Source organism: Eleutherodactylus coqui, chromosome 6, assembly GCF_035609145.1.
Source record: "Eleutherodactylus coqui strain aEleCoq1 chromosome 6, aEleCoq1.hap1, whole genome shotgun sequence".
NCBI classification, from domain to species: domain Eukaryota; kingdom Metazoa; phylum Chordata; class Amphibia; order Anura; family Eleutherodactylidae; genus Eleutherodactylus; species Eleutherodactylus coqui.
The window spans coordinates 224,877,950-224,903,793 of NC_089842.1; the positions used below are offsets into that span (position 1 = coordinate 224,877,950).

General features: G+C 43.2%; 1 protein-coding gene across 2 annotated transcripts; it reads right to left on the minus strand.

Moving 5' to 3' along the window:
- Positions 1-1,846: 1,846 nt before the first annotated feature.
- LOC136633334 (SLAM family member 5-like) lies at positions 1,847-25,171 on the minus strand. 2 transcript variants are annotated; one of them, XM_066608993.1, is made up of 7 exons: positions 25,081-25,171; positions 23,226-23,537; positions 21,076-21,324; positions 17,764-17,884; positions 14,225-14,327; positions 9,402-9,476; positions 1,847-2,473 (listed from the first exon to the last, which is right to left on the minus strand). In XM_066608993.1, exons 1-7 carry the CDS (start codon positions 25,127-25,129, stop codon positions 2,435-2,437), a joined length of 948 nt encoding a protein of 315 aa, XP_066465090.1. In that variant the 5' UTR covers positions 25,130-25,171; the 3' UTR covers positions 1,847-2,434. The 2 variants fall into 2 exon arrangements, with proteins under 2 accessions (XP_066465090.1, XP_066465091.1); XM_066608994.1 differs by lacking the exon at positions 21,076-21,324 and having other exon boundaries at positions 1,848-2,473.
- Positions 25,172-25,844: the final 673 nt, after the last annotated feature.

Genomic DNA, 25,844 nt, shown 5'->3' on the forward strand with positions numbered 1-25,844 from the left:
AATTTACTGCAGAGGATGGAACAGTGGTGTCACGTGTGACTAAAAAACTGTAAGATAACTTTGGGTTACTTTTTCCTGTGATCTCCCCCAGCAGTAACTTGGTCGGGTCCCAAGCTCCAAAGGGAGGAGATTGTAGAGCCCTGTGACAAGGCCTTTATCTACCCCTCTGTCTCATCTGCCATGGGCCAGCTCCTCGGATGTGGCACATAATCGCCACCAGAACACTCCCCTTCATTTTTAGTGCATTATCCATAATTATTCTGGGAAATTTAGGATGGGATAACCCAGGGCCTCCATTTTGTACAAAGTGGGTTTCCTGCAAACAAAGAATGCCCGCTAGTGACATGAGTGCCTCTTTCCAGAGGGCTGAAATTTTGAAGGGCAAGTTGAGTACTCTTGCATTGATTGAGATGAGGTTTATATTCATGGCGTTACTTGATCTGATGATAGAAGGGTCGTTACTTTAATCAGGTTTGCCAGCAAGCTACATGTCTTCTCAGAGTGGATAGTACAGGTGTGTATCATCACTTGGTACTTTAAGGGTGTTAAGGAAAAACATATCGTGACAACTGTCCCATTAAAACTTGAACTTGGGGATCTTAACTTGAATGTTAATAAAGTAAATGGACCTTCATGATCATGTAGGTATCTATGAACCCGATTTCGGAGGGTCTAGGTCTGGGGTGAAAAGAGTTCAGCCTTCATTAGGATGGAACCTTCTTAGTTGTTGTGATGACCTTTTGTATGTGCATATTTATTTGCCCTTATTTAGTAGATTTAGCGGTATGCTGGCGACATTCTTTGGGCATTGGATGCGGGTCATTGTATCCAGTCTCTATTCAACTGGCTTGGACCACTTTCTTTTTGTACTGGAATTCCCCATTTCTTGACTAGGGAGAGACAAAATCATAGACTCACTTAAAACATTATGCAACTGAAACCAGGCTGAGAGAGGAAGGGGCACACATGCTGAATTTGGAGGAGGCAAGGCAACGGGCAGGAGGAGTATCTTATACTAATGATGTCCACTAATGCACAGTGTGCATAACATAATCAGAGAAGCTGATGTGTCCATTTTTGTTTCTAGAGCCCCGGAGGGTGACTTTAATGTGTGGCCCAAGGCAACCCTTCTTCCAATGTGACCCAGAGACCATAAAAGGTTGGATACCACTGGTATATCACTGATAAGACAGCCCACTGAAATCTGCTATAGGTAAACAGAAGATTGTGAGGTCATAGTAATAAAAATTGACTTTATTAGCGTCACACCTCTGGTTTAATTTGCGGAAAAAAAATTCTATTCATCATTATACAACAATAGTTACAAAAATGGGAAGCAGGGCCCCATTACAATGTATACAATGTAATATGAACAGAATTAGGGTACAAAATTAGTAATGGTTTTGGTGCCTATGGCAAGTTAATTGCACACTTTGCCAGATCTTGTTAAATGTGCAGAATCTTTTTTGTTTCTCCTTTTCATCTCATCATATAAAAAGACTTCAACCCAAGTTCAAGTTTTCTACCCTGAAACTCTGATGCACAAATGTAGTAAACCATTAGTTCATATTTAACATGTTATACACTTACCCCCTCCGGTGTTGGCGTCCCCGTCTCCATGGCGCCGACCGAAGCCTTCTTCTGCCTGGATTGAACGCGCTTGCGCAGTGTGCTTCTTCTGTCCCGCTGAAGGGGCTGCTCCGGCGTACTCGCGCCGCACAGAAGACCTCTGCGGCACGAGCACGCCGGAGCCGGACAGAAGAGGGCAGACTGCGCAAGCACGCCTAATCCAGGCAGAAGAAGGCTTCGGTCGGCGCCATGGAGACGGGGACGCCAACACCGGAGGGGGTAAGTGTATAACTTCTGTATGGCCAATATTTAATGCACGATGTATATTACAAAGTGCATTAATATGGCCATACAGTAGTGCTTAACCCCACTTGCTTTCGCGGGACAACCCCTTTAATAACTGTAAGTTAGTTGGTCAGAAGTCATACATAAATCATATGGTCCTAAATTCTGTACTGATTAGTAAATTACCTAGACAGGAGTACAATTTTCCCGAGTTGGTAAACAATATAATTGTTTGCTACATGCAGGCGCCCCTAGGGAAGCTGAATGCATTTGCCTTTCTGCAGTGAGCTCCCCCAGTGGTAGCTAGAGGTATGACAGTGCCATGGCAAGCAGCTGAAGCATTTCAATGCCAATCCCCCTCCATCTGCTGTAAGCCAGCATGCTTTCTATCACGGACTATTTAGTGGGAACGAGAGCAAATTTTGTTCTACTGAGGCATGAGCTTCCTAGACAGGTTCTCTTTAAATCTTGCTCGTCTATTACTGTAGAGGATCTCCAATGGTTTGACAGTTGATTCTTTGAGCACAAACACAACTTCAATATCGTACAGGGAGATCAGGGTTTAACATCCTCCATTGTATTAGACTGGAACTAAGAGCGCTTGTTGCTTGACCAGACCCTGCAAGACAAAGATTAATCACAGATAATATATCATAGTGTGGAAACTCTATTGCAGAACACAGAGCCGTTTTAAAGGGGAAGTCCTTTTTTCTTAAGAAAACTTAAACACACAACCCAACCAGTATGATTTGAAATCCCTGTATATAATCATTCAACACATTTTGGAAACCAGAGTGGTTTCCTTCTTTGGGTCCAAAATAGAGGAAGTTTTAGAGGAATCTTTCCTTAGTGATCCGGCACACATCTTCCTACGCCAGCATTATGTGTCATGCTCCACATACTTATGTTATTTTCTTTCATCTATATAGTCATGAATTCACAGGCATATACAGTTAGGCCTCCTGCAGATGGGCGGAAATTCCGCGGCGGGATTTCCCGCAGAATTTCTGCCCATTCCCGCTGCCATAGGATTGCATTACATAATACAATCCTATACACATAGCCGCGATTTGTCTGCTTGAAAACACGTGTGGAAAGCAAATCACGGCATGTTCTATTTCTGTGCGGGTCTCGAAGAGGCCCGCATAGAAACATCACAAGTGACGCGCCGGCATGCGCCGGCTGGGCAGCAGCCGCTACATAGAAGAGCGGAGGAGACGCGGGAGCAGGTGAGCCGCACTGGTCACTGCAGGGGCACGGGTCGGATCCCGCTGCAAGAATTCTCGCAGCGGGATCCGACCCGACCGTCCGCAGCCGGCCAAATGTGACAATTTAACTCTGCCCAAACTGTTCAAGGGTGCTAATCTGAGGTGGGATCTGGCTTTCTTTGGACAGCTACGTTGGTTAGATGCTTGGCTGTACTACAAAAACAAGAGAGATAGCGATATTGGCCATGAAGAAATAATAGTTTGCTACTGTGAACTATGCAATGACTACAGTGAAGGAACAAACCTAATGATGTCATTATGACATTGAGAGTAGCTCCCCTAAGGAGGTAAAGGCTTGCTGTAGCAATGTATTAGAATTTAGGCTAACTGATCATGCCCTGAAGGAATGAGTGTGATTGGCTAATCTTCAGACTGAGCAAATTATTGCTGCATCACAGGAAGTGAGAGAGTGCAACTTTGGAGTGAGAACAGGAGCTGTGTGCAGAGAAAGCAGCTTGCAGAGCCCCAACAGCAGAGAACCAGCAGTGCAGAGTGTGGGTTGCTGTGCAGAGGACACTGTAGATGGCACAGCTAGCCTGCAGAGTGTGAAGAGGGGCCCATTTAGACACAATGATTATCGCTCAAAATTTGCTCGTTGGCATTCTTTTGAGCAATAATCGTTGGGTGTAAAAGTGTCCATCTTTCGCTTTTCCACCGAACAGTTTGGCATGAAATCAATCGTTCAGCAGATCAGTTGATAAGAATGATTGCCTGCTGTGTTCTGCCCAGGGAGCGCTGATTACAGCTGATTACATTGTCTCAGCTGTCAGCCCCATGGCAGAGCAAAGGGAATGTATTCAGAGAATAGCGGGTGGTCTGTTCCATGACTACAGCTTCTGACAGCTGACACGTTACTAATTGGTACTAATAGGCATTAGTACCAAGAAGTAGTTTTATGTAAAAAGCCATTTTTTGAGCGATCATCTTTGTGTCTAAATGCACCATTAGGTGTTGCTGCTTATCTGTTGTTGACCCCAGGAGGCATTACTGGGAGTGATAGTCTGGAGGAAGCCATGCTGCAGATTTAAAAAGTTTCTCACTACATAGAGTGCCAGATGGATAATCTGGTACAGAGTTTGCTACAAGGAGTAGTGGACAAAGCAAGCCAAAGCTATCCCACAGGTCCATGGATTGAGAGCAACCAAAGTATGTTGAAAGTTCATCATCACAGTATGATTCAGTGGACACCTAGACCCTTGTAAGTGAGTCTGGACATTGGTAAAAAAAACATATGTTGCACATCAATATGGACTATGCAGACCTGCTAGACACCATTCTTTATTCAGTTTTACTTAAGTAAACTCGCTGGCTCATACACATCCTGAAAATATAAGGATATTTCCAGAGCTAAGCCAACTCCTTGCAGGAACATTTACTTAGGTGTATACTTCCGCCTGTTGCGCACAAGCTTGCAGACACTTGACTTGTTGATTTGGACTGAGTGTAGTAAAACGCTATCATGAATTGTTACTTATTAGAGATGAGCGAGCACTCTCGGTTAAGGCAGTTACTCGAGCGAGCATCGCTCTTCTCGAATAACTGCATACTCGTCCGAGCAGATTTGGGGGGTAGTGGGGGGAGGCGTGGAGAGAGAGGGCAGTGCACTGAGCTCCCACCCCCTCTCCGCCTCCTCTCCAACCCATCTCTGCCCCTTGGTACTATTTGCAATGGTATGGGCGGGGCTAAGTTCCAGAACTTAGCCCCACCCCCTCTCATTGCAAATAGTGCCGAGGGGCGGAGAGGAGGTGGGAGCTCAGGGCATTGCTCCTGGCTCTTCCAGCCTCATCCCCCTGCAGAGAGGGACACCGTATATCGGCCGGGCGTGAACACCCAGCCGATATACGGTCATCTGAATAAGACCTTAACCCTTTCCAATCCACTGTCTGACGTCTAAAGACATTCTGATTGAAGGCTGTACAGCTCCGATGTCGGAAGACATCCGGCAGGGTATTCTTATTGTAGATTACTGGCCACTCTGTTGTCGGGGGCCTCTTCAGCATGTCCCATACCGCAGTACTGGCTCTAGCCAGCAGATGGTGCCATTGTATAATGGCAGAAGGAGAAAGCCCCCTAGGAAATCCTGAATCCAAAATTGGATTGCAAAGGGTTAAGCCCAGACGTATGTAAAATTACGATGCAACAGAGCAAGAAAAATGTGGACAGCGCCTCTAGGGGGTCGCACAGATGAATAGCGCTATATGGCACGTGAAGATAGAGCTATGTCAAACAGTGAAATTGATGTATAGAGGCAACCCTGTCCCACTAGGGGGACATCAAAGAGAGAGCATGCAAAGGATGAGTGGCTGGGTGGCTGGAAACCCCCAGGGAAGGTATAGGATGAATAAAAAAGAAAAAAATCCTGCGCTCAGGGTGATCATTAGGAAACCTTGTGCAAATGACTTGTAGTTAGCTGTCTCCTAAGGTGAAGGGGGACAACCCAAGGTACTGACATATAAGGATGTTTATTGTATAAAACAGGAAAGTGCAACGAATTTGGGAGCTCAAAAGGCTCCTTTCTCAAGCACAATGATCTAGACATAGATATAAAATATAGCATGTGATATACAGAGTTATAGATAAGATAACATAAGAATAAGGAAACATATATGGCATGAAAATAAACAGAAACATAATAACGATTCATTAGATGACAATATAAAATGTACATAGTAAAATCTATATATATGAGAGTCCAGATGAAAAGATAAAAGTATTTGTACCATTCTCTAAATAGAATTATACTAAAAGATATATATTACTATAAGAACACAATGGTCACTGTAAATACATGCTGGATAATAACAAAGATATGAGCAGCAGATGTGTGCTAGAGGGGTCTATAATGCTATTTTCTTTAGAGATTGCCACAAGGTAGAATAAACAACTTCATTAAATATATAGATAGTACCTATGGGGAAGAAACTGTGCATACCTCTCTGATAAGGATGTACATTTAGGCCTCCCTCACACAGCTTGCCGGCGCTGATTGGCTGAGACAGTCAATGAAGGGCTGTGATTGGGCATTGAGCGCGCCGACAACCAATCACAGCACTCTATTGCTGGAGGCGGGGTTCTCAAACCTGGCCTACGGCAATAGACTTGGGAGTGTTGGAGAAGACCAGATGAGCGACAGAGACCAGCGGCCGCGACCCGGACCGCAGCGGCTAGGTGAATATTACTTTCTTTTTTTCCTCTAGCCTAGCTGGGACTGATTTTCGGGGTAGGGCTTCTATTGCAAGCCCTCACCCCGAAAATCGGCGAGCGGTTAACGCTGCCAAAAACGCGGCACCAAGTGTTGCCGCGTTTTCAGCAGTGCTGAAACCGCTGCCCATTCATTTCAATGGGTGATGCAGGGCTGAAAACGCCCCAAAATAGAACATGCATCGCTGTCAAAGCGCAGCGTTGGGAGGCGCTGCGTTATCAGCCCTGTGTGAGCAGCCCCATTGAAATGAATGGGAGTGTTGTACAGCGTTTAGCGCTGGGCTGAAAAGGCAGCACTAAACGCTGTACAAAACGCCCTGTGTGAGGGCGGCGTCAGCCAGCAGTTTGCAAGAGAGGCCACAAGTGAATATAAGTGGCACTTACCCTGATGAGTGATCTTGTTTAGAGCAGTCTCTTTTATGTGAGAGCACTAAGATGGCACCTGGACGCCAGTCTGCTGCGTGGTCACATGATCGGCCGGGCCGGAGCCCAAGTCACCGGAAGTGACGTCATTATATGGCCCACAGTCAATGGTGGTGCGTTCCACCCGGAGGAAGTTAAGAGACATAATATGTATTAATAGGTATGCATGTGGTGAGCAGGGCAGAGCCAAGGGGTAATTAAACCTGCATAACGGATGAAGTGGAAAAGCATTCCACCGGGGGGGGAGGTCAAATATAGAAATAAATAAATATTCAGTGTTTGAATTTAATAATGTATGGATTATTGATAGTAACTGGAAATTGATTTTTTGGCAATTATTAAGTTGAAATTAAACAATTTTTGTTGAAATATTTATATGTTTAAAGTGGTTATAAATAAATGATGGAACTTACAAATGGAAAGGATATAGAAGAATGAGGGTATAGGACAGTGTATCATCATTAAAACACTATATATGTGTATAATATTTGAAACCATTGAGTTATAGCATATTAGGGTATTTCCTTTACAGGATATTTAGATTCAAAACTTCTCCGAAACCTCATTGAGCACTCCTGGTTTTAAAGTATTGAGTTTGTAAATCCAAAACACCTCTTTGGAATTGAGTCTTGAGAATTTCTTGGATGTGATATTTTCTAATGGAGTTATCCACATTCCTGAAGCTTCCTTGTTATGCTTCATAAAACCTCTTTGTATATTGGATCTATGTTGATTCGCTCTTATTTGGAGTATGTTTGTTGTGCGCCCTATGTACTTTAGATTACATGGGTACAGCTAATTGCTAAGCACATACAGCAGGAGTTATTAGTGCTAATTAGCTACCACTAGGACTTTGCAGTGGGAACATTCAAATTAGGTAACTTTAGCAACTGTTTAATTATCATACTTAGGGGAGGGGGGGGGTGAAGAGGTCACTTCCCCTTCAGCTGCCTGATTTTTCTCCTTCCTGTGAGGTTATGTGCATTTGGTTGGCAGTCTTCTCCCTGCCAACCAATGTATGTTATGTCACAGCTCACAGGCCAGCAGGGGGTCTGCCTATCTTCTTCAGAGATTGCTTATGCAAGCTGTCTCTGACATAGATTGCAATTCCTTTCTAGGCTGTGAACGCTACAGCACAGGGATGTGACATTCACTTACCCAGCCGGAAGGAATTTGAGGAATGCAGCCATCATAACAAACTGGGCCTAGCATGCGGTGAGGTGACCCAGGACACTGCGAAAGCCCAGCTAGGAGAAGATGTGCTAAGGAAACTGACAGGGAAGGAATTGGTAAGTATAGATTTTTTAAATGACAAAACCCCTTTAAGGGCTCTTTTACATGACTGTAGGCATTTTTACGGGCACCGTAAAACCGCGTGAATGGGTGCACAAATCTAAAATTAGATTTGTGTGCCCGTTCACGCGTTTTTACGGCGCCCGTAAAAACGCTTATGGCCGTATGAAAGAGCCCTTAAGTGTGATTATTAAACAGTTGATAAAGATACCCAATTTGAATGTCCCACCCCTCCCATTGCAAACAGCCAGATGGGAGGAGAGAGGAAGAGAGAAGAGGGAGGGAGTTTAGCAGTCCCTCCCACATCCCTTTTCCAGCCACTGTCATTGGCTCTCATAGGAGCCCATGCAGCGACTGACGTATTCCGGCCCAAAAGATAGTTGCAGAAAGTGCTCGGCGCTACATTGGCCCGGCTGGGCACTCATGCTGCGGGGATATGGAATCCAATACATCAGATCGCAGAGTATATCGGTCGGCCATGAAAACGTCAGCCGATATATGCTCGTGTGAAAGAGGCCTCAGTCTGTAAGTTGTAAGTCTGGTGTCCGTCATGATACTTGTGTTGCCATATCATCAGGACTTCCATATTTGGACAGAAGAAAGAACATTAATGCTATATCGCTATTTACACTGTAAAACAATTATTGTCTCCTACTTGTGGCTCTTTAGTTGCTATGAAACTATGACTCTCTGCTCGCTCTGATAGCTGGAGAGTTAAAGGTGACGTTTGTTTCAAACTAAGGAGTCTCTTTTCAGACTTGTTTAGTCAAAATTAAAGGGGTTGTCCTGCGGCAGCAAGTGGGTCTATACACTTCTGTATGGCCATATTAATGCACTTTGTAATATACATTGTGCATTAATTATGAGCCATACAGAAGTTATCAAAAGTTTTATACTTACCTGCTCCGTTGCTGGCGTCCTCGTCTCCATGGTGCCGACTAATTTTCGCCCTCCGATGGCCAAATTAGCCGCGCTTGCGCAGTCCTGGTCTTCTGCTCTCTTCTATGGAGCCGCTCGTGCAGAATGCAGGCTCCGTGTAGCTCCGCCCCGTCACGTGCCAATTCCAGCCAATCAGGAGGCTGGAATCGGCAATGGACCGCACAGAAGAGCTGCGGTCCACGGAGGAAGAGGATTCCGGCGGCCATCTTCACAGGTAAGTAGAGAAGTCACCGGAGCGCGGGGATTAAGGTAAGCGCTCCGGTAAGCTTTCTGTACGTCCCTGCATCGGGGTTGTCTCACGCCGAACGGGGGAGGGGTTGAAAAAAAAAAAAAAACGTTTCGGCGCGGGACAACCCCTTTAAAGCTGAAAGGGAGAAGGTAATGAGATTGGCAAGACTAAGAAGGACAAATTGTATATAATACCGTAGGTTGGCTGGTTAATGTGGAATATATGGTGTTTATCTCCTGCTTTTCTATAGACTTCATCTTACGGCTGACCTACAAAGATCAAATAATAGGCAATTAGTCAACACCATAATGTCACTGCTGAACCATATAGTCCCCAAAGTTCATTTGGGTCAAGTCATACATTATGTAATTGAGATTATTCCTTCCTAGCTAATGTTCACAGTCTGATACATAAAAGATAAAGTTTTCTGTAATCAGGAGTGAGTCTTAACAAGGCACTGATTTTGCAGATGAAAACAAGGAAGCGCATGTCTTATTGCTGCTCCTTGGGGCTCATTTACACGAGCGTATATCGGCCGGCATTTTCACGGCCGGCCAATATATACTTTCATCTGAGCAGCTTCCCCCTCCCCTCCCCTCCCACTTACCGTCTCTCTGCCTCTCTCCTACCCTCCAAGCAGTTTGCAACGGGAGTAAGTGGGACTGGGGTGGCGCTAAGCTCCCGCCCCTTGCTCACTCCCTCCCCGCCTCTTTACCATAGCCAACAATGGGAGTGGATGGGACAGAGCGGAGCCTAACTCTGCCCTGTCCCACCCCCTCCCATTGCAAACGTCGGTGTGAAGGAGAGAGGCAGAGAGCAAGTAAGGGGGGAACTGCTTAGGAAGAAGTGTATATCGGCTGGCCGATATTCGCTTGTGTAAATTAGCCCTTAATAATTAACCCTTTTGTGACACACATGCAGCTATATATCCTAACTGCACATACCTCATGCACTTAGCACATATATAACCCTCCACTGCATGTGCTGTGTATGGAGCAGGTTCAGTAGCCGAAGGCACTTCATGCACAGAACAAACCTGACAACAACAGCCTTGATCAGCAAGAACTCTAATCGCAGCTCTTAACCCTTTAATGCTACTGTCAGTTCTGACAGCAACATTTAAATGTAATGATCTGGACTTATATGTCAAAAACAGGCCATCATGATAAGATCGTAGTAGTGCCGCTCGGGTCTCAGGGCAGCCTGGGGACTTCTAAAAAGTCCCCTGGGCTGCCATGATCATTTGCCTATTGCAGATGTGTCTTTGGCATGTGTATGCCAGTGCAAATATATATGTTTGAAGAACTTCTCAGCTGGTCAAATTCATCACACCCCTCTTTTCTCAAAATATGGACACCCTGGAAGCAATACATATCAGGCGCCACTAGAGAGGAAAAAAATTAACTGAAAATTTGGCTACTTACACCTGTTGATGCTTGTGCTTTATAGCGTTTCGGGATAGAAGGGCCAAGCCTGATTTTTTTGGGGGGTTTTCTTATAACTACCTCTAATGAAGTCACCAAATTGATGGAAAGTCGCTCTTTCTTGGATACCCCCCCCCCCCCCACCTCCTTCCCCACTTCTCCCTTTTGTGTATACCTTTCTTCTTACTCCCTTATTTCTCTTTCTTTCTTCTTTTTCCTTATCCTTCATATTAAATTGACATATAGTATTCTAGTTCGAAGTCTGGAATTAATTTTTCTGTATATCAAAATGTTTTAAAACCCTACAGATGCAATGTTAAATGAAAATTTTCAATAAAAAGTGATTTAATTAGAAAAAAATAGTATAATGCAATACTACAGTATTGCATTATACTATATAACAATCAAACGATCGCAAATTCAAGTCCTCTATGGGGACTAACAAAAAGCGGCTAAATAGAGAGAACATTTTTAAAAACTGTAATTATGAAAAAAAATTAAAAAGGTAAAAAAAAAAGTTTGCCTAATTATCATATCTAAAAATTGGTATTGTGCACCCATAAATGCCCAATTTTTTAAAAATATCAAGTTATTAATTCTGCATGATTACCTGTGTCAGGGGGGAAAAACATAATAGCAGAATTGTGCTTTTAAAGCCATGTCATCTCCAAGAAAGAATCGAATAAAAATCAAAAAGTCGTATGTTCCCCAAAATGTTACAATTTGAACTACAGATTGGCATGCAAAGCCCAAGCCCTCATACAGTCTTATGGATGGAAAATTAAAAAAGTTATGGGGGTCAAAAGTTGGTAATAAAAAATATTTATTTTTAAAGAAGCTATTTTATTATTTAAAGTTTTACTAAATTTAAAAAAAAAATACATCTTTGAATTGCTGTACTCGTACTGGTCCACAGAATAAGGGCTTATTTACAGGAGCATATATTGGCCGCTGTTTTCACAGCTGGCCAATATACCCTACCATTTGAGCTTTCTTCCCCTTTCACTCCCCTCACCGACTCTCTGTCTCTCTCTTCCTCCCCGGCTGTTTGCAATGGGAGGGGGTGGGATAGGGTGGAGCTAAGATCCGCCCCTGTCCTTCCTCCTCCCATTGCTGGGTGCGGACAAGGGGCAGGGAAGGTTTTTCCCCTCACCATTGCAAACATTTAGAGGGGAGGAGAGAGGCAGAGAGACGGTGAGGAGGAGGGAAGGGGGAAAACAACTCAGATGGCAGCGTATATCGTCCCGCTGTGAAAACGGCAGCTAATATACGCTCCTGTGAATAAGCCCTATAGACAACACGCCACTTTTACTGCACCATGAAAGCCGTAAAACAAAAAAATGGTTAAATTGTTGTTTTTCTCACCACTTTGACCCACTTAGAATTATATTTCCATTGGCCATACGATGGCTTTTTTTCGTGTGGTGAACTGTAGTTTTTATTGTTACCATTTTTAGGTACATTTAAATGCATTGTAAAACTTTTATTAATTATTTCAGAAGTCAGGGAGCTAAAACACATCAATTTTACCATTGTTCTTATTTCTACAGCATTAGGCTTAATTCATACAAGCATATATTGGCCGCCATTTTCATGTCCGGCCGATACACGCTACCATCTCATGCATTGGAGTCAAATGCATCAGTTTGGATGGGCATATTCCAGCTGCATAAAAGCGCCTTGCCAGCCAATGTAGCGTTGGGCACTTTTACACCAGGTAAGAAAGTTAGAACTATCTTTGTGGCCGGAGTACATCGGCAGTTGCATAGACTCCTATGGGATAAAGAAGGTGGGAGGGAGTTTAGCAGCGTGTTTGCTCAACTCCCACCCCCTTCCCTCCTTCTCATCACCCCTTGCCGGCTGTTTGCAATGGAAGTTGGTGGGATGGGGCGGGAGCTAGTTGCTAAGCTCCCACCTTGTCCCGCCCCCTCCTATTGCTGGCAGCCGAAAAGGGGCGGAGAGAAGGCAGGAGCTTAGCACACTAGCTGCCACCCTATCACACCTCCTTTACTTGCCAAGAGCTGGCGCCCGTTCACACGTTTTTACAGCGCCGGCAAACGTAAAAACACCAACAACCGTGTGAAAGAGCTCTTAGTCATGCAGCATAACTGACGTGATACATTTTTTCTTTCAGTGGGTTGGAATGATTACAATGATACTTTTTTTTTCTTTTTAGGTTTTTCCACTTGCACAATAAAACCTTTTTTTGGAAATTCAAATTCCCATAACTTATTGTCTTTTTACATAGACCGGGCTCTGTGATGGCTTGTTTTTTGCATGACAAGCTGTAGTTTTTCCTGTGTCATTTTGGGGTACATACACCTTTTTTGATTACTTTTATTGCATTATTTGGGAGGCAAAATGAACAAAATAAGGATTTGCTTCCACTTTTTTAGGGGTCCCCTGTAGGGATTTTTGAACCTTGATGCAATGTACATTCATGATGGCATGTAGGGTGTTAAAGGGGGGGGGGGGGGGGCGTTGTTTTTATCGATCCTCGCTGTTGCAGAGGGAGGCCGGCTGTCAGTTGCCCACACATATAAGGTCACTCTCCACTTAAAGGGATTGTCAAGGATTAGAAAAAATGGCTGCTTCCTTTCTGAAACAGCGCTACACCTGTCCATAGATTGAGCATGGTATTGCAGCACAGTTGCATTAACTGCATAGGAGGAACAGGTGTGGCATAGTTTCTGGAAGGAAGCAGCCATGTTTTCTTTATCCCGGATGATCCTTTTAAAGGGGTTTTTCCGAAACAGACTTTTGTCATCTATCCACAGTAGAGGTGATAAAAGCCTAATCCTGTGAATGAATCTATCATGTCCACCTTTCCTCATCCTCACTGTGGGCTCGTTGCACCCTCAGCAGTGGGGAGGAGATAGAATGCAGCCACAGTTGAGCATATGCAGCCTGACTCCAGTCATTTCAATGGGGGGCTAATGGAAATAACTGAATACAAGCACTTGGCTATCTCTGGCACTCCTATTGAAGATGAATGGAGTGACACTATGCATATTTGAATGCTGCTCAATTCTATCTCCTCCTCATTGTGAAGAGTGCAGAGAGGAGAGAAGGACCCCATTCTCAAAATCGTTGGTAAGACCCAAACCACCACAGTTTAGACAGGACTTTGAGAATATTGGGAATAACCCCTTTAAGTATACAGAAATAGCTGCATCACTAAGCTTGGCCGCTCCATCCCGATTTCATATTTACTACTACATGCAACAGATGTACTACCGTGTTTCCCCGAAAATAAGACAGTGTCTTATATTAATTTTTGTTCAAAAAGGTTTAACTTTTTTACATGTATAGCTGCCTGGACACTATTTAAATTGACTTTTTTTAATTAACTGTTAGCAGGGCTTAATTTTGGAGTAGGGCTTATATTTCAAGCATCCTCAAAAAGCCTGAAAAATCATTTTGCATCCTCAAAAATTCTGGAAAATCATGCTATGTCTTATTTTCAGGGTATGTCTTATTTTCAGGGAAACAGGGTAGTGACATTCTTTAACTTCACCAGTCACCCACAGGGGTCATTTCCATTATTTAAGCACATAAAGACATTTTTAATGCCACAGCTTTATTGTACGTACTGTCATAGCCGGAGAGTTTCCTTTTAACTGAATTTCATAATAAGGATTGTCGTTCTGGGAAACGTCAGTAAATAATGCATTGTTTGGTTTATTTTTGGTGATACTGGAAAACAGAAGTTATTTCTTTTAATCAGAGAAGTAATATACAGTATGAGTCTATTGCTCTGGGGGGTGGAAAGAAGGGGGTTGTTACTTCTATTAACCTCCTACCAACATGCCAGACATTTTCTCTTTTATATACCAAAAACTTTATTCATCCAAGTACTTGCTATTTATCTGATATCTATCAATTTATCTACAGGGGTGGACAAAATATGGAAAAACGGTACAAAATGCACAGGATTTTTAATCATTACCACTGAGCTGGCCTTTTGACCCCAGATGTTCACTTCTGTCCATCAGCATCTGTATCATATTACCTCCACTCAAAATCGGTCTCTACGTGTCTAATTGAAATATGATTTCTAATCCCATGTAATTTAAGGCATGTACTTTGTATGGTGTTTCCATATTTTTGTCTGTCTATCTATTTGCATCACATATCAATTGAATTCAATTCAATCTAATTTAATTCAATCCAAATAAACATTAGCATTGCCAAAGCAAGTAAAAAAAATAGTGATTGAGGGATAGGAAGGGCTTGGGGTTAAGGATTTGGGCATTAGGGGTACATCCAGATTAGGGTTTATAGAAGTCCATGGCATATCATGTAGGGTATATACACTTGTATGGTATATCATGCTGCTCTCAGTCTATGACAGGCAGTAACATATTGTGCTGCCATGGTTGCTGTGTCTTCCTCTTCCTCAGCAGGATGTTGAGCTTATCTCCCGCCTCCATGGAGCTGCAGTCCAGGTGGAGATCAGAGAGTCTCCTGAAGTGAGCGTTCCTTACCACTCAGTATCTGGGGCATTGCAGCAGGAAATTAGCCTTATCCTTTATGGCCTTCTGTTGGTGCTGTTTGCACAGTCTTCTCTTCCTGGGCTTGAAGTTCTTCCTGTGCTGTCCTAATTCAATGGTCAGACTTTGGGCGCTCAGTCTGTATCGGCTCAGCATCTGGTGCTCTCTCCGATCTGGTAGGATTTCCAGATATGGGGCCAGTTTGTAGTCCATAATAATCTGCTTGGGGAGTTAGTAATATTGTTCTGAGTGTATAGTATTGCCAACTAGTGGAATGAAGATGAAAAGTGTACTGTCCCTTTCATTTCACCGCCTTTTGTTTTCAGTGCTGGTGGTGAGTGACATTGTAGAGACAGAAGTGGATGGGTGTTGTTGCTGAAAAACAGGTGGACCCAGAATGAGAGATAAAATTCTGCATATAGAGAGAGAATGGAGTGACGTCGTGTGAAATATGGAGCCAGGAAAAATGAAAACGATCAATCTGCCGAGGAGAGGAAGAGTGCGCCAAATGTGAACGTGCAAAGCAAAGTATATTTCTGGTAACCACAGACCTTGAAGCAGCGACCAGAAGGTGCTGCGTGAACGAGATATACAGACAACGCCAAGGGATTGCCACTTGTCTCTACCACCAGACTAAGGGACACCTCAGAGTATTCGAGTACTCTATATTTTTGGCTCTATGCAAACCCTGAAATTGAACCAGTAAATTTATAGGTTTGCAACCAATGTAGCCTACATATCATCATTTGCCTCCTCATTTGTTCATTTCTCGCAATCTGTGTGATTGCAATTTCCTCCCACTGTATTTAAGCCTGGGAAAGTGCAGCAGTTTAACGTGGCATTGATTCCACTAGTAAATGGAAGACTTCTGAAAGGATGTTGAGCCATCTGGATATCCACCCACAGCTCTGTGGTAATTGTAGGTGCAGGATCTTGGGTGTGAATAGAACTCTCCACCACATCCCATAAATGCTCAATTAAGCTCCTGTTGAGTGAACGTGCCGGCCGTACCATTCATGGGAACTCTCCAGAATGCTCCTCCAACCAATTCTGGCCAACTTGGTCTCGACAGTATTGTCTATTATCCTGCTGGAACATCCCATCATTGTGGTCATACCTGAAGTTCATGAATAGGTAAAAATGGTCACCAAGAAGTGAAACATAAGGAGCACTGGCCTGCCCACTTTTTGGTAGTGTTTGTGTAGGTCATTATTCACATGGCCTGCACGGGCACAACAATGTGCAAATAATTAGAGTTGTCACATAATTAGATGAAGGTCTTCCCAATTGAAGCACTAAAATTAGTTCAAACCTTGGCCTATAAAATGACTCTCAGAGGCTCCTTGTGTGTAGTGGACCTCTTTTCTATTTGCGTAGAGCTTGTTGATTGACTGGACGCCTCTACAATGCGGAGAAGAAATTTTACCACGTTACCAGAGTCTGAGAGGTGGTGTATAATTAGAATATCAGCTAGATGTTCGTATCAACGAATTGCCACCTGGGCTGCTCTGACCAAACTGTTAGGCAGTATTGCGACCAGTGAATGCATGAAGGCATGCATACAAGGAGAGCGGGCTCAGAACACCCTCCACAGACCACCAGTAGAGAGGATCACCTGATCGTCTGACAAGCACAAGCAGCTCCAACTGTTTTGTTGTCCACCATCCAGAGACAGGTAGCACCATCATTACAGTCCCCTGTGTCTGTCGGAACCATTTCCAGGCACTTAGCTGAAGGACATTTGGTCACGCGGTGCCCATTACATGTACTGCCTTTGACACCCATCCACCATCGCCTCAGTTTGCAGTGGTGTCATGAAGAATAAAAGTGAGCTGCTAAGGAGTGGAACCATGTTGTCTTCAGCAATGAATCCAAGTTTAGTTTGTACACGAATGATCACCATGTTCATTTCTGGAGACCTAGAGGTGAGTGCAGCAATCTTGCCATCCACATGTGTTGCCTCTTATGGATGAGCTTCCAAGAGGCATTCACTAGCATGATAATGCTCAGCCGCACACAGCAAAGTCTTAAAGGAATGCCTCCACAACATTGTCACTCTTCTATGGCCTGACCGGTCACCAGATTTTTATCACCAGTAAAACATGTATGGGACCATCTGGGATGCCAACTTCGACAGCCTTTTCAAGAGTTTTCAAAATCTAGAGGCTCAGTTACAGCAAGTATGGAGCGATATGCCACAGCATACCATGTGTATGCCTTCATGCCCACCTGTATGTTGTCCTGTATCCAACCTAGAGGCAGCCCAACAGGGTACTAAAGCCTCCATGGCTGCCCGTATCACATCTTGTATCCATGCTAGAGGCAGTACAACAGGGTACTAGAGACTCCATGCCAGCCCGTATCACATCTTTAATACAAGCTAGAGGCGGTTCAACAGGGTACTAGAGCCTTCGAAGGGTTATTTCTCCACATTAAATGATCTTTTTGCTCTGATATTGTAATCACTTACTTATATCAACGTTACAATCACACAGAGAAAGTTTCTTCCATTCCTACAACTCCTTCTAAAGGCTTGATTTTGTTTTCACCATGAGTGTATTCCTATCACACATTTATCTCCTATCCTGTGGGCCACACCCCTTTAACAATAGAAAATATGTTTACATTAAAACACTCACCATGTGGAGCAGTGCAGCATCATCTGCTTTATTTTCTTCCTCAGGCAGTAAGCACAGACAGTCCCCATTATTATCAGGAAAACACATACGATTATCACAATCATCACTGTTTTGTCCTTTTCTGTCCAAAAAATAAAAAGTTCTAATAAGCATGCTTATTGATGAGCAAAACTTTTTTAAAGTGTCCCTCAAACAGGTTAATAATTAAATGCTAATTGAGAAGACTATTTCCTCTTAGTTTAAAGGGGTTGTGTGGGCTCATTTCAACTGATGATCAATCCTCTGGACAAGTCATCAGCAGTTGATGGACAGGAGTCAGGACACCCACCCACCAGCTGATCGTCCCATCCGCTACACTGGACAGAAGGAAGTGTGAGCGCCATGTAAATTAATGGGAGCACTGCGCGGCACTTCCTGCTGCTGTTACAGAACATCCTGAGGATAAGTCATCAGGTGAAACAAGCCAAGGCAACCCCTTTTAATCAACTAGTTACAAAATGAAACGCCCGGTCAGCCCAACTCCCCAGCAACTTACATTTATGAGGTTTTATAATAAAGCCACTTAGGTTAACCTTTTATAGGGCCTGAATAGATGCCCCTAAATAGAATGCAACCATCTTATGGCAAGAACATTAATGATAGCTACCCTAATTATACCCCTACTTTTGTTAATATTTTATGGTATTAGTCTACTTCTTTCATATACTCCAGTCACATCCAGAACTGCATTACATAGTTATGGTAATATATTTTTCTACATATTCAAAATTATGGATGTAGCTCAGGATGTGACAAGAGTGTAAGAAATGATGCAACTCAAGACAATACCCAACCTCAATTCTCCTTCATTAGATAAATGAAGACTTGAGTTCATCTTGCAAAAGACAAGGCCTTGTAGAGCTCTGGCAGTGGAAAAATAAAATTAATGCGGCTCTTAGAATATGGCGACACAAAGTCAAAAGGAAAAAAAAGGTTTAAAATGTACAAAAATAGCAAAACATAAAAAAACTGTATAAACTTGGTATCGCCGGAATTGTGTTGACTCAGAGAATAATGTTATCACAAAAAATGGCAGAATCTTTTTTTTCTTGAATCTCCCTACAATTTTTTTTTTTACAAAAGTTATGCAATACATTATATATACCCAAAAATGGGGCTATTAAAAAACACAACTTGTCACACAAAAAACAAGCCCTCCTATGGCCGTGTCAATGGAAAAATGAAAATTTACGGCTCTTGGATCGCGACTGGAAAATTTGTTGAAATTAAATGATTGGCCCATTTAAAAAACCTGCCCTGGTGGGTAGGACAGGGTGGTAAGAAACCCGCCACTGAAGGGGTTAAAAGGGGCATGGTGCTTGAAATCATTGTCTTCTTCTGTTAACAATGGTTACCTACAAAGAAATGTGTGCACTAGGGATGAGCGAGTATACTCGCTAAGGCACTACTCGCTCGAGTAATGTGCCTTAGCCGAGTATCTCCCTGCTCGTCCCGAAAGATTCAGGTGCCGCCGCAGCTGACAGGTGAGTTGCGGCGGGGAGCGGGGCAGAGCGGGCGGGAGAGAGGGAGAGAGAGATCTCCCCTCCGTTCCTCCCTGCTCTCCCCCGCAGCTCCCCGCCCCGCGGCGGCACCCGAATCTTTCGGGACGAGCAGGGAGATACTCGGCTAAGGCACATTACTCGAGCGAGTAGTGCCTTAGCGAGTATACTCGCTCATCCCTAGTGTGCACTCATCATTGCTTTGTATCAAAATGGCTTTGCAGGCAAGGATATTACTGCTTTCAAGATCGCCCCTAAATAAACCATTTATCGGATCATCAAAATCTTCAAGATGAGAAATTCAACTGCTGTGAAAAAAGGCTTCAGAGCAGCCAAGAAAGTCCAGCAAGTTCCAGGATGCCTCCTAAAGAGGATTCAGGTATGGGATCAGTACAACACCAGTGCAGAGCTTGCTCAGGAATGGCAGTAGGTAGGCATTAGTTCATCAGACCAAGACAAGACAAAAACTTTTGGAGAACAGCCTGGTGTCAAGAAGGGCAACAATGAAGCCACTTCTCTCCAAGAAAAACATCAAGGACAGACTGACATTCTGCAGGAAGTATAGGGATGGGACTGCAGAGTGCTGGGGGAAAGGTATTTTCTCTGATTAAGCCCCTTCACACTGTTTGGAACATCTTGCAGAATGATTGTCCTGAGAAGACAAGGTGAGCACTGTCATCAGACCTGTGCCATACCAACTGTAAAGCATTCTAAGGTTATTCATGTGTGGGGAGGCTTTTAATGCAATGGAATGGACTCACAGCCCAAGAACACTGCCATAAAGAATAAAGAATGGTATCTAAACATCCCCCGAGAACAACTTCTCTTAACCATCCAAGAGCAATTTGGTGATGAGCAATGCTTTGTCCAGTATGATGGATCACTATTAGAGATGAGTGAACCTACTCATTTCGAGTAATTACTCGATCGAGCACTGCGATTTTCGAGTACTTCCGTACTCGGGTGAAAAGATTCGGGGGGCGCATGGGGAGGCGTGGCGGAGCGGGGGGTAGCAGCGGGGAACAGGGGGGAGCCCTCTCTCTCCCCCCCCCACTCCCCGCTGCAACCCCCCACTCACCCACGGTGCCCCCCGAATCTTTTCGCCCGAGTACGGAAGTACTCGAAAATTGCGGCACTCGGGCAAAAAAGGGGCGTGGCCGAGTAGGTTCGCTCATCTCTAATCACTATGTCACAAAGCAAAAGTAATAACTAAGTGGCTTGGTGAACAAAAAAAAATTGACATTTTGGGTCCATGGCCATAAAACTCCCTAGATCTCAATCCTAGTGAGAACCTGTGGTCAATCCTCAAAAAGCAGGTGGACAAAAAATAATGCAGAAATTGTAATAAACTCTGAGTACTGAATAGACAAGAATAGGTTTAGTCAATATTGAGTCTTTGCCCAAACTTGATATATTTGTCAATAATAGTATAAAAACATAAGAAATGCTTATAATTGTACTTCAGTAACCATAGAACCATCTCACTAAAAGAGCTGAAAATACTGAAGCAGAAAACTTTGAAAGCCAAAATTGCGTAAGTCTTAAAACTTTTGGCCATGACTGCACAGTGGGAAGAAAAGCACTGTGACCCCCACTGATCGCTAGCACAAAATGACTCGGTATTTTTCAGGAGGCGAGAGATGTAGAGATAGAAGTTGCATGTGGTCTGTGGTACATCAATCCACATCATCTATAGTTACAATAGAATATTCAGAGTGAGATATCCGGCCCCCGAAGAATAAATAATGAGAGGGAAACAATTTAAAGTAACTACCATCATAACACAAAGTCCGCGGCTCTATGATTTTGGAGATGTTGATGAGTTTGTTTGCAGCAGTGCACATCCAAGAGATGTTCATTGTTTTATCATTAAGGTGGAGGGTTGAGGTCTTTTCTTCATAAACCATATCTACACTGCTCCAAGTGCTTGTCACATCTGCTTTATTGACTACACATGTTATAAAGCACCTCTCATTATATGTGATGTTATGGAGGATCTGCAAGTCATGGTCTGAAAAATTACCTAAAATAAAGGAAATCATAGTGAAAACACTAACAGGTTTGTGTACTTCAAAAACTCTTTTCAGAAATCTCCAACTACTGTATGTAGTATCAAAATCATTAAACATTGGATGATGAAGGGGCTTGTAAAATATGGCATGCCCAGCTTATACCACCATGCTCCATATCACTATATACATCGAGATGTATAATTTAAAGAATCTGTAGATACATCTATATATATAAAGACGAAAGCCCTCACTGACTCACTCACTGATTCACTGACTGACTCGCCACTAATTCTCCAACTTCCCAATGTGGTAGAAACATGAAATTTGGTAAGAGCATAGATTATGTACAAAATAGGAAAAGTAAAGAAGTCCCAACTCGATTATTTAATTCTAGCGCAAAAGAATTAGCGTCGACATTTTACGTACAGAATCTAAATCTCTCACTTCCCAATGTCACAGAAACTTAAAATTTGGCACGAGCATTGATTATGTCATAAATAGGAAAAGTTAATGGGTCCTGACTTGATTATTCAATTCTAGCGCAAAAGAACTAGCGTCCAAATTTTACGTACGGAATCTAATTCTCCAACTTCCCAATGTCATAGAAATTTGAAATTTTGCACGAGCATTGATTATGTCATAAATAGGAAAAGTTAATGGGTCCTAACTCGATTATTCAATTCTAGCGCAAAAGGACTAGCATCCAAATTTTACATACGGAATCTAATTCTCTCACTACTTGGTGTAGTAGAAAGTTGAAATGTGCCACGAGCAATGATTATGTCATAAATAGGAAAAGATAATGGGTCCCAACTCGATTATTCAATTCTAAGAGCAAAAGAATTAGCGTCCAAATTTTACGTGCGGAATGTAATTCACTCACTTTCCCGTGTCATAGAAACGTGAAATTTGGCGCGGGCATTGATTATGTCATAAATAGGAAAAGCTAATGGGTCCCAACGCGATTATTCAATTCTAAGCGCAAAAGAATTAGTGTCCAAATTTTACGTACGGAATCTAATTCTCTCACTTCCCGGTGTCATAGAAACTCGAAATTTGGCGCGGGCATTGATTATATCATAAATAGGAAAAGCTAATGGGTCCCAACTCGATTATTCAATTCTAAGCGCAAAACAATTAGCGTCCAAATTTTACGTACAAAATCTAATTCTCTCACTTCCCTGTGTCATAGAAACTTGAAATTTGGCACAGGCATTGATTATGTCATAAATTGGAAAAGTTAATGGGTCCCAACTCAATTATTTAATTCTAAGCGTAAAAGAGTTAGCGTCCGAATTTTATGTACGTAATCTAATTCTCTCACTTCCGGATGTCATTTTATATAAAGGAAACGTCGCATGGTTGCCTCCATGTAGTGTTTCCTGGGTAAAGCAAGGAACCATGCAAAATGGTGAACAATTTTTTTCCCGGTATCTCTAAAGATTTTCCGTGTGAACACCAGATAAACACCAGTACCAAATTAACTTAGGCGAAGTTGGGTATATTAGCTAGTAATTATATAAATAGGATATCCAGGTACATATATTTGTCTGTATATATAGGTAGTTATTAGAGATGAGCGAGCATACTCACTAAGGGCAATTACTCGATTGAGCATTGCCCTTAGCGAGTACCTGCCCACTCGGGAGCAAAGAGTCGGCTGCAGGCGGCGGGCAGGGAGCTGCGGGGGAGAGCGGGGAGGAACGGAGGGGAGATCTCTCTCTCCATCTCTCCCCCCGCTCTCCCCTGCTGACTGCCGCAACTCACCTGTTACCTGCGCCGGCAGCCGAACCTTTTCTTCTGAGCGGGGACATACTCGCTAAGGACAATGCTCGATCGAGCAATTGTCCTTAGCGAGTATGCTCGCTCATCTCTAGTAGTTATCAGACATATTAGGTCAGTTATAACTTACTATATACGGTGAGATGATAGCTTTGGCTACAGGGATCTTCATTCTTAAAAATACTTGCTATGAACGTCCCGCTGTGCTCCATGATTACTTTTGCGATTCCTAATGAACCGTTTTTATCTGTGTAGAGCTTTGATTTGTAATTATGACTTTTAATCTCGATAGTGTTATTCGGTTTAGTAGTTGCAATATGAGCGCCACCTATAACCCAGGAGATTTCGTTAAAGTCTTCCTCATCCACCTGTAGGATCACATTCTCTCCCTCAACAGCAGAAACATTCTTCTCCTTTCCACATGGTGGGTAACAGAAGACACCTGAGAACAGAAACATGGTATAAAATGGGGGTTAGTAGACCTCCCTCAGCTGAAGGTCTGGTTATTCATTCGTGTGGCACACAGTGTAAGCTCTCACCTATGACCTGAAGGTTGCAAGTTCAATCCCTGCATGGTTCAGGTAGCCGGCTCAAGGTTAACTCATCCTTCTGAGGTCAGTAAAATGAGAACCCAGCTTGGTGGGGGGTAATTAATAAATAATAATTACCTGAAAGCGCTGCAGAATAAGTTGGCGCTATACCAAGACTTATTTTATTTTTATATTCATAGTGGGCTTTGAATGAATAGAAGTTATTGATGTGAAAAGGATATACTGTCACTTACTATAACTTACCTTTGGGTCCCTTTTGGTGCCCTCTCTGTGAAACAGATCTGCTAATCAGTAGCTGTGCACAGAACTACTAAAGAAACCACTTCATGTGAATGTATCTACCCCAAACCCGGTACTAAGGGTAAAAATCTAATGTAACGCCTGTGCTTTACTACAGGGGATAAAAATGTCTACCAGGGTCTACGTAGACTTTTTACCTCCCAAGCTCCCTCAAAGATCTATTTTTTTCCAGTTCCTTCAGATGCGACATGCATTTTCTTGATGAGCATACTATTCTGAGTAATCACAGAGAGCATTGTATCAGGCGCAGAAGCTTATTACTGCCTATGGGATGCAACCTGCCCCCACCACCACCACCACCACCACCACAGTAGGAGATTTTGTCTCAAAGATAAGAGAGGTTAAATCCTTGGAAAGGAGGATATATAAAAAAAGAGGCTGTTTGATTTATGCTGCGTTTTACTAGTATTGTTCAGGAAATCAATCATTCAAAAAAGCGAGACTGAATGATAATCGTTCAGTGTAAACGCAACAAACTATGAATAAGAATCATGAGGTTCTCGCTCATCGTTCAGCTTCAGCCGACCTCAAAACCAGCACTTATTGTGCCATTGAAGCACAGATTATTCAATGATTCACATAGGAATGTGAAATACTGAACTAGTGCATGACAATTGTGCAGTCTAAACATGCTACCCGAGCGCGGACAAGCTGGTGACACAAGATTCTTGGCCCATGTAAAAGGGGCATAAATTTGAAAAAATTTTAAGAAGATGGCCTGATACATATAATTTTTTAGGGGAGGAGGAATGTGGAAGATTATGATTTGCAAAAATATAGTTATGATTAATTGTATTGATCGGGTGGGGTAATGATATGTTCCATGTATATTATACTTATGCAGGTATAGAAGTGTAGAAAGTAAAGGGTATTTGTATTCAAAAATATAACTTCAATAAAAATGATCTGATTTAAAAGAAAAAGACAATTTATCCCCTCTGCCAGGCATGGAACACATCACTGCAGGACGGCAGGTCAGTGTCAGTAATCCGGGAAACTTAGAAGCTAGGACTTCCTCAGTCCAGCTGTCCACCACCGTATGATAGTACAGTCCATTCTTTACTAATCTGGTTAATAGCGTTCTGGAGAAACACTTTAAGTATTTGCCCCCCAAAAAAGTATGAAATTACTTACATTTTAGAAGAGTAAGAAGCAGGATCGCAGCACAGCAAGAAAACATCATTTACTTCCGTAGAATATGTGGTTTGAGCTCAAAATAGTCTTTTTTTTCTTATTTCCAGCAGAATAGATGACTGCAGTACTTCCTTATAGTGTCACAAACCTATAGGCACTGCAGAAAATATACTTATGCAGATATAAGAATCTTCTCCCAACTCTTTTCTGGTGAAGGGACATACTGTACATAGAATGGGTCCTTAAAGGGGTTGTCCCGCGGCAGCAAGTGGGTCTATACACTTCTGTATGGCCATAATAATGCACTTTGTAATGTACATTGTGCATTAATTATGAGCATACAGAAGTTATAAAAAGTTTTTCACTTACCTGCTCCGTTGCTGGCGTCCTCGTCTCCATGGTGCCGACTAATTTTCGGCCTCCGATGGCCAAATTAGCCGCGCTTGCGCAGTCCGGGTCTTCTTCTGTCTTCAATGGGGCCGCTCGTGCAGAATGCCGGCTCCGTGTAGCTCCGCCCCGTCACGTGCCGATTCCAGCCAATCAGGAGGCTGGAATCGGCAATGGACCGCACAGAAGAGCTGCGGTCCACGGAGGGAGCAGACCCCGGCGGCCATCTTCAGCAGGTGAGTATGAAGACGCCGGACCGCCGGGATTCAGGTAAGCGCTGTGCGGTTTGTTTTTTTAACCCCTGCATCGGGGTTGTCTCGCGCCGAACGGGGGGGGGGGGGGGGTGGGTTAAAAAAAAAAAAAAACGTTTCGGCGCG